Genomic DNA, 20,883 nt, shown 5'->3' on the forward strand with positions numbered 1-20,883 from the left:
TTGGTTGAGTAAAGGCTAGAAATGGTGTCTCGATAAAAAAAAACTCATCTTGGGCAGATTTTAACTGCATCCAGCAACTGTCTTGTAGGAGGCCTCCTAGGCAAAGACTTTAGGGGTAAGCAGGATAATTCTGTTGACTAGCCTTGAACCCCTTCTTCATTTATTAGGCTGACCTATATGTAAACCTGTGTTACATTGTTTCCTGCCTAGGATGATGAATGGTGGATCGTCTTGACTATTCTCATTGGTTTTTGCTTGTGCCTCCTTGATAGTGGCTATGCAACTCTTCCTGTTATCTCCTAATGAGGGTACAGCCCTAAAACTCAGTTTAATGGTTCTGAGGCCAGCTGTCAGTAAGGTTTCCCGAACTCTGGGGTAGCTCTTAGAGAGGCTGATTCCATCAAAAACTGCAAAATATCAGAGTATCAACAGTGCCATTTTGAGCATGGATTGTGTCACTGTTAATGCTTTTGGTCTGCATTGTCGAGGCCATATAAGAAGCCCTATTTTAAGACTTAAGGTTAATTAACAGGGCTGAGAAAATTGCATAGCTTATTGCTTAGGAGAACATGCTTTAACTATGAATGAGTCAGGTACTTTTTAAACTTAAAACAAGCTAAAAATAACCCAAAATATTAAACATTAAAAATCATCCCCACCATCTAACTGTTTTAATATCTTTTACTAATATTCGTGGTCTGTGAAGCAACCTTCCATCACTTAAATCTTACCTCCTGCAACATTCACCAGATTTGCTTGCTCTTAGTGAGACTAATCTAAATTCTGCTATTCCTTTTTCTGACCTCAGTGTTGATGGATACTACCCTTTGATTCATAAAGACTCCAATAGTCACACGCTTGGCTTGGGTGTATAGATACACATCAATTCACCTATTTGTTGTGTAATCAGGTTTCAAATCCTTTGACCATTCTTTTATATGTTTACGCTTACCACCTCTTTACTCTATCACCTTTCTCTTTGTTCTTTATCTTTCTCCTTCTTCTCAAGACTGCACTCTTTTAGATTTATAACTTTTGATCAAATTGACCATGAGTTTCTCTTTACCCTTCGGCCAATATTGTTGTGATTGGTAACTTTAACGCTCATCAAACTGAATGGCTTGGCTCTAATGAGCCAGCTGGCACTAACCCTGCTGGCACTAAAGCCTATAACTTCTGCATTTCTCAATCTCTTACTCATATAGTTAACTTTGTGACTCGTTTTTCAGACAACCCTAATCATTTACATTTACTCCTTGATTTATGTCTGGTCTCTGATCATAGCTTGTATTCAATTTCTCCTTTTTCTCACTTAGGTGGTTCTGACCATGCAAATAATCTCTTTAGATCTTTCATCTTGTAATTCTTTTTTCAGACTCACCCTATTATTGTACTATTTACTATTACCGTAAAGCTGACTGGGATTCTTTTCCTGATTTTCTTTGTGACGGTCTTTTGGCTGATGTCTTTTCCCTCTAAGCTGAAAAATGCGCCTCCTACATAACTTCCTGGATTCAGGCAGGAACAGAAGCTTTTATTCCTTCTTGCCAGTTCCAAGTCAAGCCTCATTCTACTCCAGGTTTCACCTTCTTGTGCAGCTGCTATATCTAATCGTAATCATTTTTTTTTTTTTTTAAAAAAACAACTCTCTTGAAAACAAACGGCTATTTATTATTGCAAGAAGTTGATGTAAAAAGGTGCTGTCAGATGCTAAGCTCCATTATTCTCAGTTCACTAAACCTTGTATCTTATCTCAGAAGTTAGGCTCTAGAGACTTTTAGAAAATCTTGAACAGCGTTGTTAACAAAGGTAGGTCTAACATTCCATCTCTCATTCATAGGACAGATCTTATTACCTCTCCCAAGGATAAGGCAAAACTATTTGCAAAGAACTTTTCTTATAATTCAACACTCGAATCTTATGGCCATTCTTTTCCTTCCATTCCAATTAAACAGGTTAACCCATTGTTAGACATTCAAATCACTCCAGCTTCTGTTGTTAAGTCATATCTCAATTAAACTCTTTTACCGCTTGTGGTCCAGACAACATTCCTGTCATAGTCTTACAAAATTATTCTAAGAACTCACTTCAATTCTTCAATTCTCTCTTAACTACTTAATAAGTGCCTTACTGAGTTTTGTTTTCCTGCCTGCTGGAAAATGACATCTGTTATTCCAATTTTCAAGAACTCCGGTAAACATTCTGATTCCTCCAATTATCGTCTGATCAGTCTTCTTTCTGTTATTAGCAAGGTTTTTGAGTCTTTAATAAACAAATTTCTCACATCCCATCTTGAATCAAATAACTTACTGTCAGACAATCAATATGGTTTTCGATCCTCTCACACTATGGCTGACTTGCTAACTGCTGTGACTGAAAGATTTTACCGTGCATTAGATGGAAGCGGAAAGGCTAGGGGTATTGCTCTCAACATATCTAAGGCTTTCAACAAAGTTTGGCATGCTGGTCTTCTCCATAAGCTTGTTTTATATGATGTATCTGGGAAAGTTTTTGAGATTATCAAATCGTTTCTTTTTAACCGTTTTATTAAAGTCATCCTCAAAGGCCAACACTCTTTTTTATTTCCAGTAACTTCTGGAATACCTCAAGGATCTATCCTTGGTCTTGTTTTGTTTCTTATCTACATTAATGATCTTCCCGACAACCTTACATCTAAAGGAGCTCTTTTTGCTGATGACTCAACTTCATACTCTTGTCTTGAAAAAAAGTCTTCTCTTTTCAATTGCTTAGAACAGGCAGCAGATCTTGGATCTGATGTCACTTCTGTAACAGATTGGGGCTCACAGTGGCTTGTAAATTTTAACTCCAACAAAACTCAGTTATTTACTGCAAACAACTATCACAATACTGTCGACATTCCTATATTAATAAATGACATCCCTCTCACTGAGTCCTCCTTTTTACATCTTCTTGGGTTACAATTTATTATTGACCTTTCATGGAAACCATAATTACAATCGATTGCTAAATTAGCATCTGCTAAGGTTGCTTCTTTTTATTGTGCTCGCCATTTTCTCTTTTCTGATTTCATTCTCTACTTCTACAAATCACTTATTCGTCCCTGTATGGAAATACTGTTGTCATATTTGGGCTGGTTCTTCCAATGATGCTCTTTCTCTTCTGGACAAGGTCCAAAAAGGCATTGTAAACGTAGTTGGACTCGCTCTATCTGCTAAGCTTGGACCTCTTTCCCATCGTTGTAAAGTTGCATCTCTTTCTCTTTTTTAAAAATACTATCATGGTCACTGCTTAAAGGAGCTATTATCTCTAGTTCCATCAAACTCATTCTCACTAGACTTGCCATTCAGCAAAGTTGCATCCTTTTACTTTATCTGTCTCTGCATGCTCTAAAAACTTTTATTTATCTAGTTTTTTACCCTGCACTTTAACACTTTGGAACTCTCTTCCATTTCCTTTTTTTCCTGACTCATACAACCTTTAACTTTTCAAGTTAAAAATAAAAACAAACATTTAATTTATCTAAAAAATTATAAATACGTCTAATTATACAAGTGGTCTAAAATATATTTACAGTACTGTATATAATTACCACACCACCACGTATTATTATATATAATTGTAAATATTTTTGTTATCCATTAATTATCAAAATGAAACTAGACTTTTTGAATATTTAAAGTTACAACTTCCCTAAACATTTTTAAAAAGTCATTTTAAAAAGTTTTCAAAGTTTGAAAACTACTTTGAATTAAAAAGAAAAAAAGGAAACTTATTAAAAACAAAAACTTATTCATCTCATGCTGATAAATGTTTGGTATGAACATATCTCTAGTAGAAATTTTATTTTTAGGAAACCTGGTCTTTTTTATTACACAATTTAACATTTATTAGTTTACACTAATTAGGTAACATAAAACTTTAAATGTTAATTTATAAAGTTTAACATTATAAAATTTAATTTATAATGTTAAATAAAATAAAAAAATCCATGATTTTTTTAAAAAACAGCTTTACTGTTAATTGGCAGTATTCATTTAACTCATTCAAGTTGAACAGATAGATCTTTAAATTATACAAAAAAATAAACAAAAAAAAACAACTAAAAACAACCAGCAAAAGTTATCAACTCTAATTACAAGTTTTTCAACAACTTCTACTTCTTCAGAAGATTACAAGAAAACCTCTTTGAAGTATTATTAATTTCTTTTTTTTCCCCTCATTTTCGTTACTGAGATTTGAGCATATTATTCAATTATCCTAACTGAACAAACTTTTGGTAAACAATTGATTTTTACCAAATGGAATTTGGTAACATTCCATTTGGTACAATCAATTACCTCTGGTTCACATTACGAGTAGCTTTGTCAGAACATTAGTTTATCCAAAGCGTGATTTTTACAATTTTTACAATTTGAAAGATTGATATGAAACATATTCTTAATTATAATAATTAACTAAAATCACAAAGCAAACAATAAATAGTTTTACTCCCAGTTTAATAAAGATCTATTTGCCTCAATACCTTCTAAAGTATAAATTTTCAACACGCCATTGATACTTCTTTATTGGAATAAAAAAATTTTCAATTTTCTAAAAATTTTTTGTTATAGAGACCAATTATCTCATATCACGTGATACAAAAAATGAAAATTGAGTGACACCTATCATTTTTCAAATTCTTGTCATACAAGGAACTTTATGACAAATCCTTGTCATACAATGTGCATTTTATTCATAGTATGAACAAAAGTACTTAGTGGCCTGCACTAGGACAATTTCTTTTATTTCACAATTCCAACTGTGTCGGTTAACTGTAAAAATTTTATTCTTTAATTTATTTAATATCTATTTTTTTTTTTTTTTGTTTATGTTAATTCACCTCCCCAAGGCCAAGAAGACCACTACAGACGAGTAGGCTACTTAATTGTGGTTACAATTCTCTCTCAACTCTATAACTACGAAACATGAATGTTGACAAACAAGGTCGCTGCGTGAAAAAACAAGTTGAGCACGGTGCTACCAGGGATATGGTGATGAACTTTGACATGTTTTTGTTTTGTTTTTAACTGATTTTTCTAATCAGTTAAAACATTTACTAATTAAGAGAAGATTTGTTCAAGATTCTATAAAAAGTATTTGTTCAAGAATCTATAAAAAAAGGTCTTTGCCATAAATACATTTAACAAATACTATTTTTAATTCAAAATAAAAGTAACAAATATTTAATGTATAAATTTATAACAATTACTTTTAATGTTATTTTATAAATTAAAAAAGTAACATTAAAAATTATCATTCATATTGTTTTACTGAAGTTAAATTTTGAAAAAGGATGATCATTGATGAATTTTCTTTTTTTTAAGCAAAAATCAAAATGATTAAGCGCTTGCCCACAGCTCCTTGCATGTTTTGAATTAGCCCTTTTAAAAAATGAGCTGAATAAACAAATGTAACTAAAATTAAAAATAAACAAACTATAAACTGGAGAGAGAAATAAAAACTAAAAAAAAAAAAAAGTACAAAACTAAATTAAAAGAATAAAAATCTTAACAAATGATAAAATGAACAAAAAATAAAACAGAAAAATAAAAGCATAAAACTAATATATGTTTTTTTTTAATTTAAAAGTGTTTCACTGCAAAAAGTTAGAAAAAAAAATCGAAGCTTCAAAGTTATTTAATCCTACTTCGAAACTTTTGTTTGAAACTTTGATATTTTTTAATGTCCACAAATTAAATAAAACATTTTTAAAAAATAATAATATAACAGTCACGCCTCATAATGACACTATTAATCAACCTATGCGCTGCATCAACGTGGTAATATAGGAAAAATTATTAGCTTTAAACTATTAATTGAAACACTTCTAAATTAAAAAATGTATTAGTTTTATGCTATTATTTTCTCTGGTTTATCCTTTACTTATTGTATCATTTGTTTGTTAAGTTTGTTTCTCTTTTCAGTTTATAGTTTGTTTTTTTTTAATTTTCTCTTTAAATTAGCTTTTTTTCAGCGCACCATTTAAAACACACAAATTACCATTTTATGCAAAAAAACTGTGGCCAAGGCGACAAAAAAAAAATTGTATGTGTGGTAAAAAAATTATATAAAAAAACAAACCATTGAGTGCCGCATAGATTCTGACTCAAGTCGAGTATATGATTCATTGAACAAAGTAATAATTTGATTAACTTTTGCTTTGCTTCTTTTATTTTCTATTGAATTAAAAAAAATATATAGTTATTACACGATTTACAGCATATTTATTAAAACTTCACAACATACTTATTAAACCATTTCTACATTATTTCATTATAAAAATAAAACGTATTGAATTACAACATTGCATCATTTACATTACTACATTGCAGCATATTATATAACAACATTGCACCATATTGTATTCTACATTACATAACAACATTGCATTATAATGCATTACTACATTGAAGCATATTGCATAACAACATTGCATTATAATGCATTACTACATTGAAGCATATTGCATAACAACATTGCATTATAATGCATTACTACATTGAAGCATATTGCATAACAACATTTTATCATACTGCTTTACAACATTACAGCCTAAGTTATTGTTTTGTTAGACATTAAAGTAGACATCAGGGTAACTCCATGTCAAATTTTTTTTTGTTATTCACCTCCTCAAGGCCGATAAAGCCACTACAGATGAGGAGGTTACTTAATAGTGGTTATAACCCTCTCTCAACTCTATAACTCCGAAACACAAACCTTGACAAACAAGGCTGCTGCACGGAGAAACAAGTTGCAAAAATGCAACAAAATGACCCTGAAATTTTAAATAATGTCACCCATCTCAGAATTTTTAATAATGTCACCCGTCTCACACCATCTCAGAATTGTTGATTTTTACACAGTTGAGAGAACCTAGTAAAATAAGAATGAAAATTTTATTTCCTTGAAAATTTTAGCCTCTGACTCCAAGAAGATTCTGAAATATGATTATTTTACTTTTAACAGATGTTGGCCAGGCCCCTCTTGCCCTTGCAGAATGGCAATGTTTATTTAGAAGTTTCAAGTCACATGAGTTTAAAAATATTCTATCTTTTTACCTAAAAATTTGTATCTTCAGGGGTGACAAACCCAATGAAATGATCAGAAAAGTAAAAAAATATTTTTAAGTACCTGTATTTATCAAATTAAATAAATTTTTTGTATACCTGATTTTGATGCTCAAGAAACCGATGTGGCCTTGATGATATCAAAAAATAAATTATTACACATCATTCTATATCATTGATCTTTCAAAAAATATAAAGATTTTGAACTGCAAGTATATGGATTTCATATATATGGATAATGGGGCAAAGTCCCTTTTTGTACTGAAGTATTACAATTGATTTTTTACTACCTTCCAAACTAGTTGGAGCTCTGAAAATTTTGGCATTTTTGTAGTGTCAATGAATGTGCAAGTTAAAGTTGTTAACAGGGCCCCAAGAAATTAGGGGGGACTGGGGCAACTGCCCCACTTTTTTGAAGTGGAATTTTGTGATTTTCTCACTACTTCCCAAACAAACTGCTCTGAAACTTTCTGCATTTGTGTATTCCTAATGAACATGTGTTAAAATTGTTTTCAGGGCAGTTGACCAGAGGGCTGGAGCACTGGGGAGATGCCCTATTTTTCTCGAAAAAAAATTATTTTTTTTTTGCATTTTTTATAAAGTAAAGATTACTTGGAAAAAATTGTTTCACAAAATTTTTTTTGGTTTATTCTTCCATTTGGCTTTTGAGCATTCTGTATTCAATTATCTTTCTTAAAATGCTTTAAGAAAGTACATATGTCTATAGGATTTTTGATTTGCAAGTATATGGATTAAATACATTCATCCATTTAAAATAATAAATTTAACAGAATTTTATGCTGTATAATTTAAAACTTTTTGAATTGAAAAGAAAACAGACAGAACAACATTGATCTGTCAAATAAAAACAATTGAAGAATACAAACTGATGTTACCAGAGGCAATTAACAAATTAACAGCTCATTCCTACATTGCAAAATGTCAAGCAAGATACCTAAGGTAACAAAATGAAAAGTTGGTAAAAGACTGTATTGTCTAAAGTGATTTTGCAGAAAATTACACATTTGTAAATTATGATGAAATCCAAAGTTAGTATTGGTGCCAAAGTCAATGCAAGTTACACCCCATTGTCCTCTATTTATTAAACCAAATCACCAGCTTAAAGAAAAATTTTCCAGCTAGTCAGAAGATAATGAGCATGACATAGGTTTTGTGTATGAAGTTCAGACACAAATAGTTAATTACTTAAAAGAAAATCATCCTAATATTTTAAAAAATTTTTGTGATGGTTGTGCTGCACAGTATAAAAACTACAAAAACCTTTACAATATCTGTTTCCATAAAGATGATTTTGACATTGATGCAAGGTAGACATTTTTTTATACAAGTCATGGTAATCACCTTGTGATGGTATTGGTGGTGCTGTAAAACAATGAACTGCAAATGCAAGTCTACAAAGGCCCATAAATGACCAGATGTTAAATTGAAGGAACTATTTTTCTCAAGGTTGATAAAAGAAAGACTGACTTTATTGTATTCATCCTAATCACTATTTTTCTCAAGGTTGATAAAAGAAAGACTGACTTTATAGTATTCATCCTAATCAGCTAATTAACATCAATACATTGAAATTTGGTAAATTTATTCTGAGTAAATATGATACATTTCATTGGATTGGTATGATAAATGAAATTGATAATATTGAGCAAGATGTTATGGTTACATTTAATGCACCTGCATGTTTCTTTTAACAAACTTTTATGGCCATCTAGAGCAGATGAGTGTTGGGTTCCAATTACCAACATAACTTGTATCATTGATGCACCTGTAAGAACAACTGGACATACCTATACTTTGACTGTTGACACATCTAAGCAAATCTTAATACAATTTTGAAACTTTATATTTTTGTACTTTACTTTGTAAATAATTATATAAAACGGAACAAGTACAAATCAAAAAATTATTTGAAGATAATATTTTCAAAGTTATCTTTAGATTATTAAAAGTTAAGAATAGAATTTTTTTTTTTTTTGAGAAAATAATTGAGCCATGGCCCCAGTGCCCTGGGCCATGGAGCCTCGGGTTGTCTGTCCTGGAAACAATTTTAACACATGTTCATTAGGAATACACAAATGCAGAACCTTTTATAGCAGTTTGTCTGGGAAGTAGTGAGAAATCTGTGACAAGATAAGGCACTTGCCCCAGTCCCCCTTTCCCTAATGTCTTGGGGCCCTAAAACTAATTTTCAGAGCTCCAGCTAGTATGAAAAGTAGTGAAAAATCAATTGCAATATTCCACTACAAAAAATGGGGATCGTACCCCATTATTCATATATGAAAATCCACATACTTGCAGATCAAAATCTTTATATTTTTTGAAAGATCAATGAATATAGAATAATGTATATATTTTTTTTTTATATCACAAAGGCCACATGGGCTTCTTGAGCATTAAAAACACGTAAATAAAAAGTTGCCTAAATTTAAATTGATAATTACAGGTACTTTATAATAATTTTTTACACTTCTGATCATTTCATAGGATTCATCACCCCAAAAATAGCCAGTTACAAATTTTTAAATAAAAAAATTAAATATTTTTAAAGTTATGTGATTTGAAACTTCCAAATAAATGGTGCATTTCTAAGGGGACAAGAGGGGCCTGGCAATATCTGCTCAAAGCAAAATGGTCATATTTCAGGATCTTCTTGGAGCCAGAGGCTAAACTTTTCAAGGAATTTTTATTTTACTAAGCACTCTTAACTGTATAAAATTTAGCAAAATCTGAGATATGGTGAGTATAGTGACATGACCTGGGTCATTTGACATGGAATTACCCATCATTAATATGAGCAAAGATTTAAAAGCATCAAAAAATACAGCTTTAAGAAATATTTAAAAAAGATACAGCATAAAAAAATATATAAAAAAAAAATAAAGCATTTCCTGAAAACATAAAAATGTTCCATTATGGGTTTCACAAAATATTTTAGATCATTTATTTTGAAAACATGAAAATGTTCCATTATGGGCTTCACAAAATATTTTTATTTATTTTGAAATTTTATTTTTTGTACAAATTATTAATGTAAAACGAAATTATGCAACTTTTATTTGTATTTAACCATTTAAAACTATTTTGCAAAAAAAATTAAAAAAGGTTACTTTTAAAATCATTTTATAATTAAAAATACAATTGGATTTGAGATATTATTTTTCCGTTGAAGCTAAACAAGAAGTTGTGGCAGCTCTACAAGCAGATATAGCAAAACGAGACATTGTAAAACAGTTTTCTGCACCAAGAGTCACAGATTAAAACACTATTGGTGCTAGATCATTGGCCCAAACACATAGATTTCTTTTAACTGATTGACTATGAAGTCTGAGGCTTGAACATTCAAAACAATTTTAAGGAAGTAGAAAAAAAAGATGCCTGCTCTCAGTCTTGATCAGGAAGGCCTGCGATTGCACACCATTCATATGACCACAAAAAAATTATTTTTTCTGTGTTGCTGTTAACATAATTTGAAAAGTTGGAAATTTCAAAAATACGCTGAAAAACCTTTCAAGATTTAACTAGAAAAAAAAACTTTAAAAACTTTATTAAAAAAAAAGAAAAGAAATCTTAACAAAAAAAATAAATAAATAGAACTTAACTAAAATTAAATCACAAAAAATAAAAATATAACTCAACTAAAATAAAAATTAAAAAACTAAAACATTAAGATTATTCAAGTTTTTGATTACAATTGAAATAATAATTTCGAATCTTTTATCTTTACTTATATTTTTATATTAAATATAGGAAACTCTTTAAAATAAAGTAAGTTTTAATGATTGTTTAATTAATGTGCATAATTAATTTAAATTATGTTTTATTTTACTGATTTAAAATTAGTAACTTTCCATATAAATACATGCTAGTAAATAATTATGCATTAAAAAAAATGATCACTTTTTTAAACCATTTCTTGGTTTATTTAAAACTGCATTTATTTGTAGAAAGTAAAAGATAATAAAGGATATACAACTTTTATTAATACTTAAAACAAAAATAAATATCAGTAACTTGTTACTTTATTAAAAATTTTTTTGCTAATATAAACCCATTAGTTAAGATAAAAGTTTTGATGTTATTTTTTTCCAATACGCTTTTATATTCATTGTGTTTTTGAAATGTTAATAGCTGTGGTCAAACTGTCAGGATAAAATATTATTTGTGTGGTCATATAATGGCCTGTGATTGCACGCATCCCTGGCATTCTTCTCAAGTTATTTTTAGTCTTGTTGTATCTAATGGGCTCATAATGCCACATGTATTTTCATAAAAAGGGTTTAAAACGGGGGCAAAAGAGTACTTAGAAAAAAGCCTGAAAGCTAAAGCCCCACCTGAATCCAAACAAACTTTCCAGACTTGTCAAACTTTGTCTAAGTTCAAAATAGAGTTCCATGTCACACACAAACTGCAGTGCAGAAAGGGTTCTCCAAGAACAGGAATTTCTGTTCAGAAGAGATCTGGCCACCTTGCTCACTAAACCATAATCCTATAGATTACTCCATATGGGCTAATGTTCAAACAAAGTCTCGTAAATGCCAACACAGCAAATTGGCGTCCTGAAGAAATCTGCTATCAAGACATGGAAAGAAATGTCAGACACCTACATTATATAACACTTGCTCAAAGTTTAGATCCAGGATTGAGGTTATGATTGAAGCCAATAGAGTTTATATTAACTCTACATTCTAAATACATAATTTGAAGGCTTTTTTAATTCAAAAGACTTATTAATAAATATTTCTTTTAAAATGTTTCCTTTTTTATTAACACAGTTTTAAAGTATATTTTTTTTAAAGTCTAAAATTTTAAATCTCACATGGTAATGCAACGCTGTTTTAAGCTTTCACTAACTTCAAAGCATGTTGCAAGAATCATTAAAGAATAATTTGAGAAAGTAAACTTTATAACCAGGTGCAAGTTATGAACAAACATTTATCTTTGACTTCATTAAATCCTTTAAATAATCCATAATTTTGTCTTATAATTGAACTTTGAACTTTGAACACCATAAAACTTTTACCATGCAAACCAAAAAGCCTGAGAAGCTCTTAATTCAATGCCTAACATGCTTCAACAATTTTAACTAACATTTTAAAAAACTTCTTTATCACTCTAAACACTGTGTAATTCCATCGACAAAAAAATTTGATTACAAAGATTGCATAATTTAAGTCCAAGATGTAACTAGCATCTTAAAAACGATGCACCAGAAGGCTTAACTTTCTTAGTATACTAAAAACTTTTATAATTAATAGATTTTATAATTCCGCCAATTAATTCCAATTTCATTATGGGCAAATTTACCAAGTTTCATAAAACCATTTTTATTTAATTCACCTTAACTACAAGAATAAATTGCAGTTGAATAAAAAATATTTTTGTTTTGTTTTAGGACACCAAAATTTGATTTAAAACCATTTTGTTTTACTTTGATTTTAAGTATCTTCCCAAATAAAAAATTTCTATTGGCTATAAGGTTTCTATAAGCCATAATGGTTTTTATAAGCTGTAAGATTTCTATAAACTATTAGGTTTCTATAAGCATTGCTGCTTATAGAATTTGCTTATAATATTTCTATAAGCATTGCTGCTTATAGAAACTTTATAGCTTATATGAGAAGCAATGCTTATAGAAACAATATGCTCATCCTTTGGATGAGCATATTATTTTATATTAATTATTTTGTCTATATATGCATGTTTATATAAATAAAACAAATAAATAATAATAATAAACTATTTAAATTATTGTTTTAATTAAAGAAAAAAACATACTTAAATGGCCAGGCCACAAAAATTCATAACAGCTTTTAAGAGATTCCAATCGTTTAAAAACTGGTAGAGTTATCAAGTCTACAATAAAATAAAAAATTTATACAATATTTAATACATTTTTTTGTTAAATAAACTATTTACTTTTTAATAAACTTGCTTATTCAATAACAATTTAGTAACAAACAGAACCTACTTCCTCCTTCAAATGGTTGGTCAATACAAAGAACATGATAACTTTCTTTGTTTTTATTAAAAAAGGTTTCTTCAAATAGTATTTCAACCTGTAAAAAATGGATACAAATGCATAAATTTTTCGAATGCTGACACTGAAATTCACCTTTGTTTTTTTTATTCAGCAGGTTTTTAGCATTATGTGATAAAATTAAATATTTTTGTTGTTAGATTTATATATATATATATATATATATATATATATGTATATATATATATATATATATATATATATATATGCGTTTTTGCACCTTATCTAAAAAAGAAAGGGCCTTATTAGAAAATCCGCCCCAGATATGGCAACAGTATTCCATACAAGGACAGACTTGAGATTTATAGAGATAGAGCATAGAATCCAAAGTAAGAAAGTGTCGAGCTCGATAAAGAGATGCAACCTTAGCAGATGCTAATTTTGCAACAGATATGATATATGGTTTCCAAGAAAGATCGGAAATAAAAGTTAATGCTAAAAGATGAAGAGTGGATGACTCATCGAGTAGATTACCATTCATAAATATAGGAAGATCTAAATTGTTGCAAAAAAAAAAATTTTGAGTTTTATCTGTATTGAAGTTCACCAGCCACTGTGAGCCCCATGCTGTAGCAGAAGTGAGATCCTTTTCAAGCTCAAATGCCTCCTCCAAGCAATCAGAGAGTGTTAGCTTCTTATCACGACAAGAATAAATGGTAGCATCATCAGCAAACAATGCCACTTTAGATGTAAAAATAATAAAAACGGAAATATACTGTTTAGCCTCAACCCATTTAATATCTTTTTAAACTCTGTCATATTATAAATTAAATTTACTGAAGACCAAGGTTTCAGACAAAATCCTTTATTATGACAAAAGTAATGATAAACACATTTATTCTATGTAAAAAAAAAAACCCACAAAGTCTTGAATTTCTCGTGAATTCTTAAATAAAATTATCTTTCTCATCTTTATAGCTACTTTTCTGATTAATTCGGTTAAATTAATTTAAATTTAAAAAATATAGATTTATGTTTAACTATTGTAAAAAAAAATTCATAAACAAATTTATTATAAAAAATAAAAATTTCGTTTGAACATACCGATTTAACACAACCAAATCCTTTAGTTGTGATAATAAACGAACCATTAATTTTAGCATGCTAGAAAAATAAACTAGTAAATACTAACTATATGACATAATAAATACTACTAAAAAATAAAATCACACTTTAATTGCAAAATATAATAGAAAATGTATTTGTTTTACAAGAAAGTAACCTTGTTATTGAGAGTTTGATAAATTGTTTCATTGATTGGTTTCAGTATATGGTTTTGGAATTGATCTATACTATGATCAGAGGATGTGATTGTTCCCTTCCTGGGTATACATATCTAAAATAACTATCCATAAATAAAAGCTATTCAAACAGCACAATCATATTAAAATGACATAAAACTTTAAACTTAACCACACAACAAAATTAAAAAATTAATTTATTTCAACCAATCATTTGTTTTTTGAATGGATACTTTGACAATATGTAAAATATATTAAACAATCATATATTGAATTTCACTTACTGTATATCTATTTGATGAGGCATTCTCGAAAATTGTTTTCCCTTTAGTAATTAAAGATTTGTAAAAAGGATTAACTAACAGATCTTCATCATAACTATCACCCATGACTTGATTTAAAAAAAGATTTACTATGAAGTAAAATTCAGTGATGTTTTATGTGTATATAATTCCAAAGTAAAACATAATACATCACTGATAACGATTAGCTAATACATATATATATATATATATATATATATATATATATATATATATATATATATATATATATATATATATATATATATATATATATATATATATATATATATAACTTATATTGTATCTTTCTATAGCCTGTATGACATAATACTGAAATATCCTGCTGCCGGGGGCTTCAGCACATACATCAACTGACTAAATCAGTAGAACATGTGAAGAGTGCCACTACACTGACTAAGGGTTTGGGCTGGACAGCAATACTCTTTTTCATTACCTTTTTTTTTTTCCTGAAAAAACTGTACAGAAAAAAAGTCAAAAAATCTATATCTATATATGCTATAGTAGATATATATATATAAATATATATTTATATATATACATATATATATATATATATATATATATATATATTTATATATATACATATATATATATATATTTATATATATACATATATATATATATATATAATATATATACATATATATATATATATATATATATATATATATATATATATATATATATATATATATATATATATACATATATATATATATATATATATATATATATATATATATATATGTATATATATATATATATATATATATTATATATATATATATATATATATATATATATATATATATATTTATATATATATATATATATATTTATATATATATATGTTTATATGTTACTAAATATAAACAAGTTTAAAATTAAATAAGATAATATACTTTGCTCAAGATAATTAGCATATATATTAGATTTATATAAAAATAAATATATGTTAATATAAACATATATAAATATAAAGCTATTAAAATAATTATATTTATCAAAACATACTTATTTTAATAAATATGTTATTATGTTAATATAACTGTAAAATAAAAACAATGACAATAAAAACAATGACGCATATTTATACCTATTTATTTTTATATTTATTTAGTTGTAATATGTATGCTAATTAAGGTAAAGTTTAAATTTTATCTTTTTTCTATTTGAACTCTCATTTATAATTATAGTTATATCAACAATTGTTGTATCAACTATATTTGTTTTTAACTTGCAATAAATTTATATAATTTTTAACAGGTTAATCTCTACTTGTAGCGCATAAAACATTGTTTATTTTTTTATTTATTTTTTTTATTTTTTTGTAATAGGTTGTTTTTTTTAATAAGTATTTAAAAACAGTCTATATTATAGACTATTATTTAATGCTATATAATAAACTTGTCTCAAACTCTCTAACATATCAAAAACTAACAAAAGTTTTTTAATATAATTACTGTGTATTAGAAAATAGTTTAGTTAAAGATTTAGGTTACTTTCATTACACTGAGCTTTTATTTACTTCTACTAATGTTGTTGTTTTTAAGAAGTATTATATAACTAAAAATTATTTGCATTTGCTGTGTTTTGTGTATTTTAAGGACCAGAATAAATATAATTTATATATATAAGGTACCTTATTAAATTACCTTATGTTAAATTAAATTTCTGTTAAATTATCTTAATTAAATTTTCTTATGTTAAATTAAATTTCTGTTAAATTACTTTAGACAATAACCAACGGATGTATATACATACCTCACGTTACGTAACGCGAGGTATGTATATACTTTGACACGTGGGTAACATTGACATGTATGAGATTAAATGTTTTTACCAGTCATCCGTTGGTTATTGTCTAAATTAATTTAACAGATATTGTAGCCAGATGTTAAATGAACAAATATAACTATTTTAATCCACATAATAGTAAGTGTAAATAACTACACAATACGGAGGGCATAAGTTAAACTAATTTCTGGTTTTTTTGTTGCTGAAAACCTTTACTCAAAAGATAAGGAAAACCAAGCATAATATCATTTTACTTGTGTTTTTATGATGTTGTTTCTAAATACTAAGCGTTTAAAATTTTTTTATAGCATTTTTTTTTTAAACGCATATTTCAGTTTTGGAATAACATTGACAGGAATGCTTAAGTCTCCTCAAGAATCAAGTAAAAGATGGCGGAATGTCTTACATCTGTTGAATCTTTCACAGTTACATGAAATGAAATCAAAAAAAGCAAACCCTAAATTAAAATTTTAATTCTAAAAAAAAAAGAAATGTACCTATACATCAAATGTCAACATATCTAAAAACCGACACTTACAAAAAGTTAAAATCTACACCTAACCAGAGGCGATTTTAGGGTGTGTGTGGGAGGGGTGGAGGGCGTATTCCACCCCATTTCCTTCTATTAAAGAAGGTGATTTTCAAGTTATAGTCAGTTTTTTTATGAATTTAGTTGGCTAGTTGGGTATTTGGCACAGTTCAGTCGGGTAAATTTAGTTTTGAGGACCTTTTTTTTTAAAGTTTTTTAAGGAGCCAGTCAGTACTTTTTAAGAATTCATACCCCCTCCCTCGTTTTATTTATAGAATCGCCTCTCCACCTAACACCAATGTTGTATTTTATTAGTAACAACAAAACATCAAAACCTGAAGATATAAAAAGTTATCTTGTTGTTTCTGAAATTAAACCAAACACTAAAAAATTTGTAACGAAGAAATCCAGCATTCGTCGTAATTAGATATTGAGTCATTAATGTGATGTAGAGCAAAATATTTTGACAATTCTTAGAGAAAAAAATTTTAATCATAAATTAACATACTTTTTATATTTTTACGTAGGCACTATCAGAACTAATTGATATCTTTCAAAAAATAATATAACTGTACATTTTCATTGCAATTTTACAACTTTTAATTGCAGCTTATTTTAAAACGAAAATGTAGGTTGGCGCTAATATATATTTAAATGTTTTCTCTATTTTTTTTTCAAAATTCTAATAATAATGTTACCCCTCATGATGTAACTTAAACATTTACAGCATAAAACATACTACTGCCAATGTTACCCCATTTAAGGTAAAATTGACAGTTGAACCCCAAAAACAAAATTAATTGTCTATCAATAATATTAGATAACTAATTAAATTCTTCATCAGTTTATGTCAGCAATATTATTGGTAAACATATAGAAATAGTGCAAACCAAATTTAGTTTGTTACATCTAAAAAAAAATATTTTTATAAGCATAACTCTTATATGAATATCTAGGTTCAGACTTTGAAAAAAAAAAAAGCATATTGTTGAGCCTTGATAAACTATTTAATTGGTTAAAAAAAATTTAATTAAAATCTTTTTAATAAGTTTTTTTTTAAATTTAAACCATTTAAATCAATAAAAGCAAAATTCATTCAGGTTTATGTTTGGCAACGCGATGAATCCATGAATTCATGACGTCATTGCATACCAAAACATAAACTTCTATTTAGTTTCTTAATGTTTTATACGTGCTATTTTGGATTGTTATAATACACTGCTTTTTTTTTTTGAAAAATACTTGAATTTTATTCGAAATTGTGTGCGTTAATAATTTTTCAAAAAGTATCGAAATAAGCATATCTTATTAGAAACTAGCTTAAGTAGAGTTTTGAGCCTTATCTTATAGCTTTTTGCATTAGCATACCCGAGCTGTTTCAAAAATTTCATATGGTTATAAAAAAAACATATACCAATTTACAATAATGGTGGCACCACTTATAAATTTGGAAGTTGCTTTAAAGCAAAGAAGAAAAAAAAAGGTTACGCAAAGACTTAAGAAAGTTGCAAATTATACGAATCAGGAAAACACACCAAAGAAAAAGAAATTCAAAATAATCTTAATTATAAGATCAAAAACAATCAATGCAAGCAAGATTACAAAAATACAAACATAAAAACAAATTGGCCTAGCTGGAAGTCAGACAGAAGTCATTCAACAACTTGATTATATGTGGAGATTAGGAAAGCAAAAATTAAAATTAGAAAAAAAGTTGTATTTTATAAAAACTGTTTATACTTTTGTGTTCATGCATGGACGTTTTTTCTTATATTTAACTATTGTATTGTAAACTACTATACTGTTTATTATGCCCTTGGGAAAATGTTTTTTTTGGAAAATGTTTTTTTATTCATTAGAGATATTTAATTGAGTGTGACAAAAGCAAATATATACTTATTATTACAAGGTTATATTATTACACTGGTAATAAGCATAGTGATAAAGTTTGCAAATTTTCCGGGTGAATCCGAAAATTGGAACTTGTAGCGAAACTTCAAAAACTTGGTCATTTATATGTTGTGGTGCCTTTATTACTTTCTAGTGGAGTATTTGCCGTTTATCAAGGTTTGAGGTAGAAAGTCAACAAAGATTACGTTAAAGTAAAAAATGCGCTGAAAACTGCTATTTTGACTATTATTATTTCCGCCATTAACATACAAAAGTTTAAAAGTTGCCGTCTACGAGAAGACAAACCTGTTTATATACCAGACACAAGTACAGGCCCATAGCAACGGGGGGAGGGGGCAGCAGAGGCATTTTCCCTCCCTCCCCCCCCCCTCCCTCCAATAATTTTTTAAGTAAATAATTTTGAAGTTAGTTTTTAGAAAAAAAAAAAAAACGATTACAAATTCGGACATAAAAGAAAAAAAAGGATAGAAAAGACCTAATTTGTTATTCGTATTTTCGGCGTAAGTTACTTTGACAAAAATTTTTAACCTACTACTATTTGACCTACCCTGTAGTATTGATCCCCACCCCCGCCCCATATAATTTTTGTTCCTACGGGTCTTAAGTTTGAATATTTTGATGATTCTACCAAAGATAGTTTTAAACGCGAGTATATTCGCTTAGAAAACCCATTAAAGAAAAATTTTGCGGAAGCTGCAGCTTCTGGATAAAAAGGAGTATTTATAGGCATTCTTAACAGTAAAAAATGTTGATGAAATAAATAGTCATCTCTCAGATGAAACTATTCGCACTCAGATAGTATATAAATAAAGTGATTACATGAGATAGTTAGTTATTTTCTCATGATGATAAAACGTTTACATGGTTAAAAACTTGGCTCATGCATTTTAACATCGATAAGTGTAAAGTGATACATGTTGGGCGTCCTAAGAAACGTTCATCATATGAGTATTCCATCGAAACCGCCACAAGATGATCAAATGCACTTTTCTTTTACAAAAAAAAACTCTTTCCACAAAAAAAAACTCTTCTTTTTCAATAAATACAATTCATTCAACACTCTTTAGTTTACAATTTTTATATAAGTTTATACGAGTTTGAGTTTAATTTATTCAGTAACGAAATTAATTGATGTTGACCGATTTAATGCCGTAATAATAATAAAATAAATAAATGCATATATTTTTATGTTGAATAATTAATTTGATGGAGAGACTTTTCTAGGAGTTTCTATGCTGATTTAACAGTTTATCACGTCTAAACTCGGTCTTTGAATGCTTTCAAAGTTAGAGTGTCTACCGCGTGCAAGAGTGTTCCAATGGACTGTAACTCTGTTTGTTAAATAGTTAGATCTTTCCTCCCACCCTGTTACGAGTTTACGGTCAAGCTGTATGTCATGGCCCCGTTAATTGTATACCTTACGCCCAATGAGTTAGTGCTGTGGTACTAAAAAATAAACTTTGTCAGAGATCAAACAGAAATTGATACTTTTTGCATTTTTAAACAGTTTTGCAAAACTGTTTAAAAATGCATAAAGCATCAACTTTTTTTTCATTCTGATTTACTTATACCAAGGCTGCAAGCAACTACTAATAAGTTAGGAGTTACTAGAAAAAAAGGATAGAGTTATGGTGCAAGAAAACGATTATTGAAAGACTTAAAAAGTATTAGGTTGTATGAGTCATGAAAACATAAAGATGGGAGAGAGTTCCAAAGTGTTGAGTGCGGGTAAAAAAATAAGACGAACAAAAGTTTTTAAAGCATGTAGGGACAGATTCAGTAAAATAATGAGATTTTGGTGAATGACGAGTCAAGCAGGAATGAGTTTTAGTTACGTGGCCGACGACACGGGTTTCGAAGTGGGGGAAGGAGGGGGTGGACACAATAGTCAATTTCTAATAAAATTCATCTATATCCTGAATTTTCTAAAAAA

The 20,883-nt window shown here is 28.4% G+C and overlaps 1 protein-coding gene across 1 annotated transcript in view; it reads right to left on the bottom strand.

Annotated features, from left to right (window-relative positions):
• The window catches only part of LOC101238204 (ankyrin repeat domain-containing protein 27), a 51,983-nt gene extending 37,123 nt beyond the window's left edge, over positions 1-14,860 (bottom strand). The window contains exons 1-6 of the mRNA XM_065791474.1: positions 14,672-14,860; positions 14,369-14,482; positions 14,191-14,250; positions 13,078-13,165; positions 12,885-12,962; positions 6,103-6,197 (exon numbers count right to left, since the gene is read on the bottom strand). Of these exons, the coding sequence (XP_065647546.1) occupies positions 6,103-6,197; positions 12,885-12,962; positions 13,078-13,165; positions 14,191-14,250; positions 14,369-14,482; positions 14,672-14,776 (540 nt within the window). The 5' untranslated portion in view covers positions 14,777-14,860. The remainder of the gene's footprint in view (positions 1-6,102; positions 6,198-12,884; positions 12,963-13,077; positions 13,166-14,190; positions 14,251-14,368; positions 14,483-14,671) is intronic.
• Positions 14,861-20,883: the final 6,023 nt, after the last annotated feature.

This window comes from Hydra vulgaris, chromosome 02, assembly GCF_038396675.1.
Source record: "Hydra vulgaris chromosome 02, alternate assembly HydraT2T_AEP".
NCBI classification, from domain to species: Eukaryota; Metazoa; Cnidaria; class Hydrozoa; order Anthoathecata; family Hydridae; genus Hydra; species Hydra vulgaris.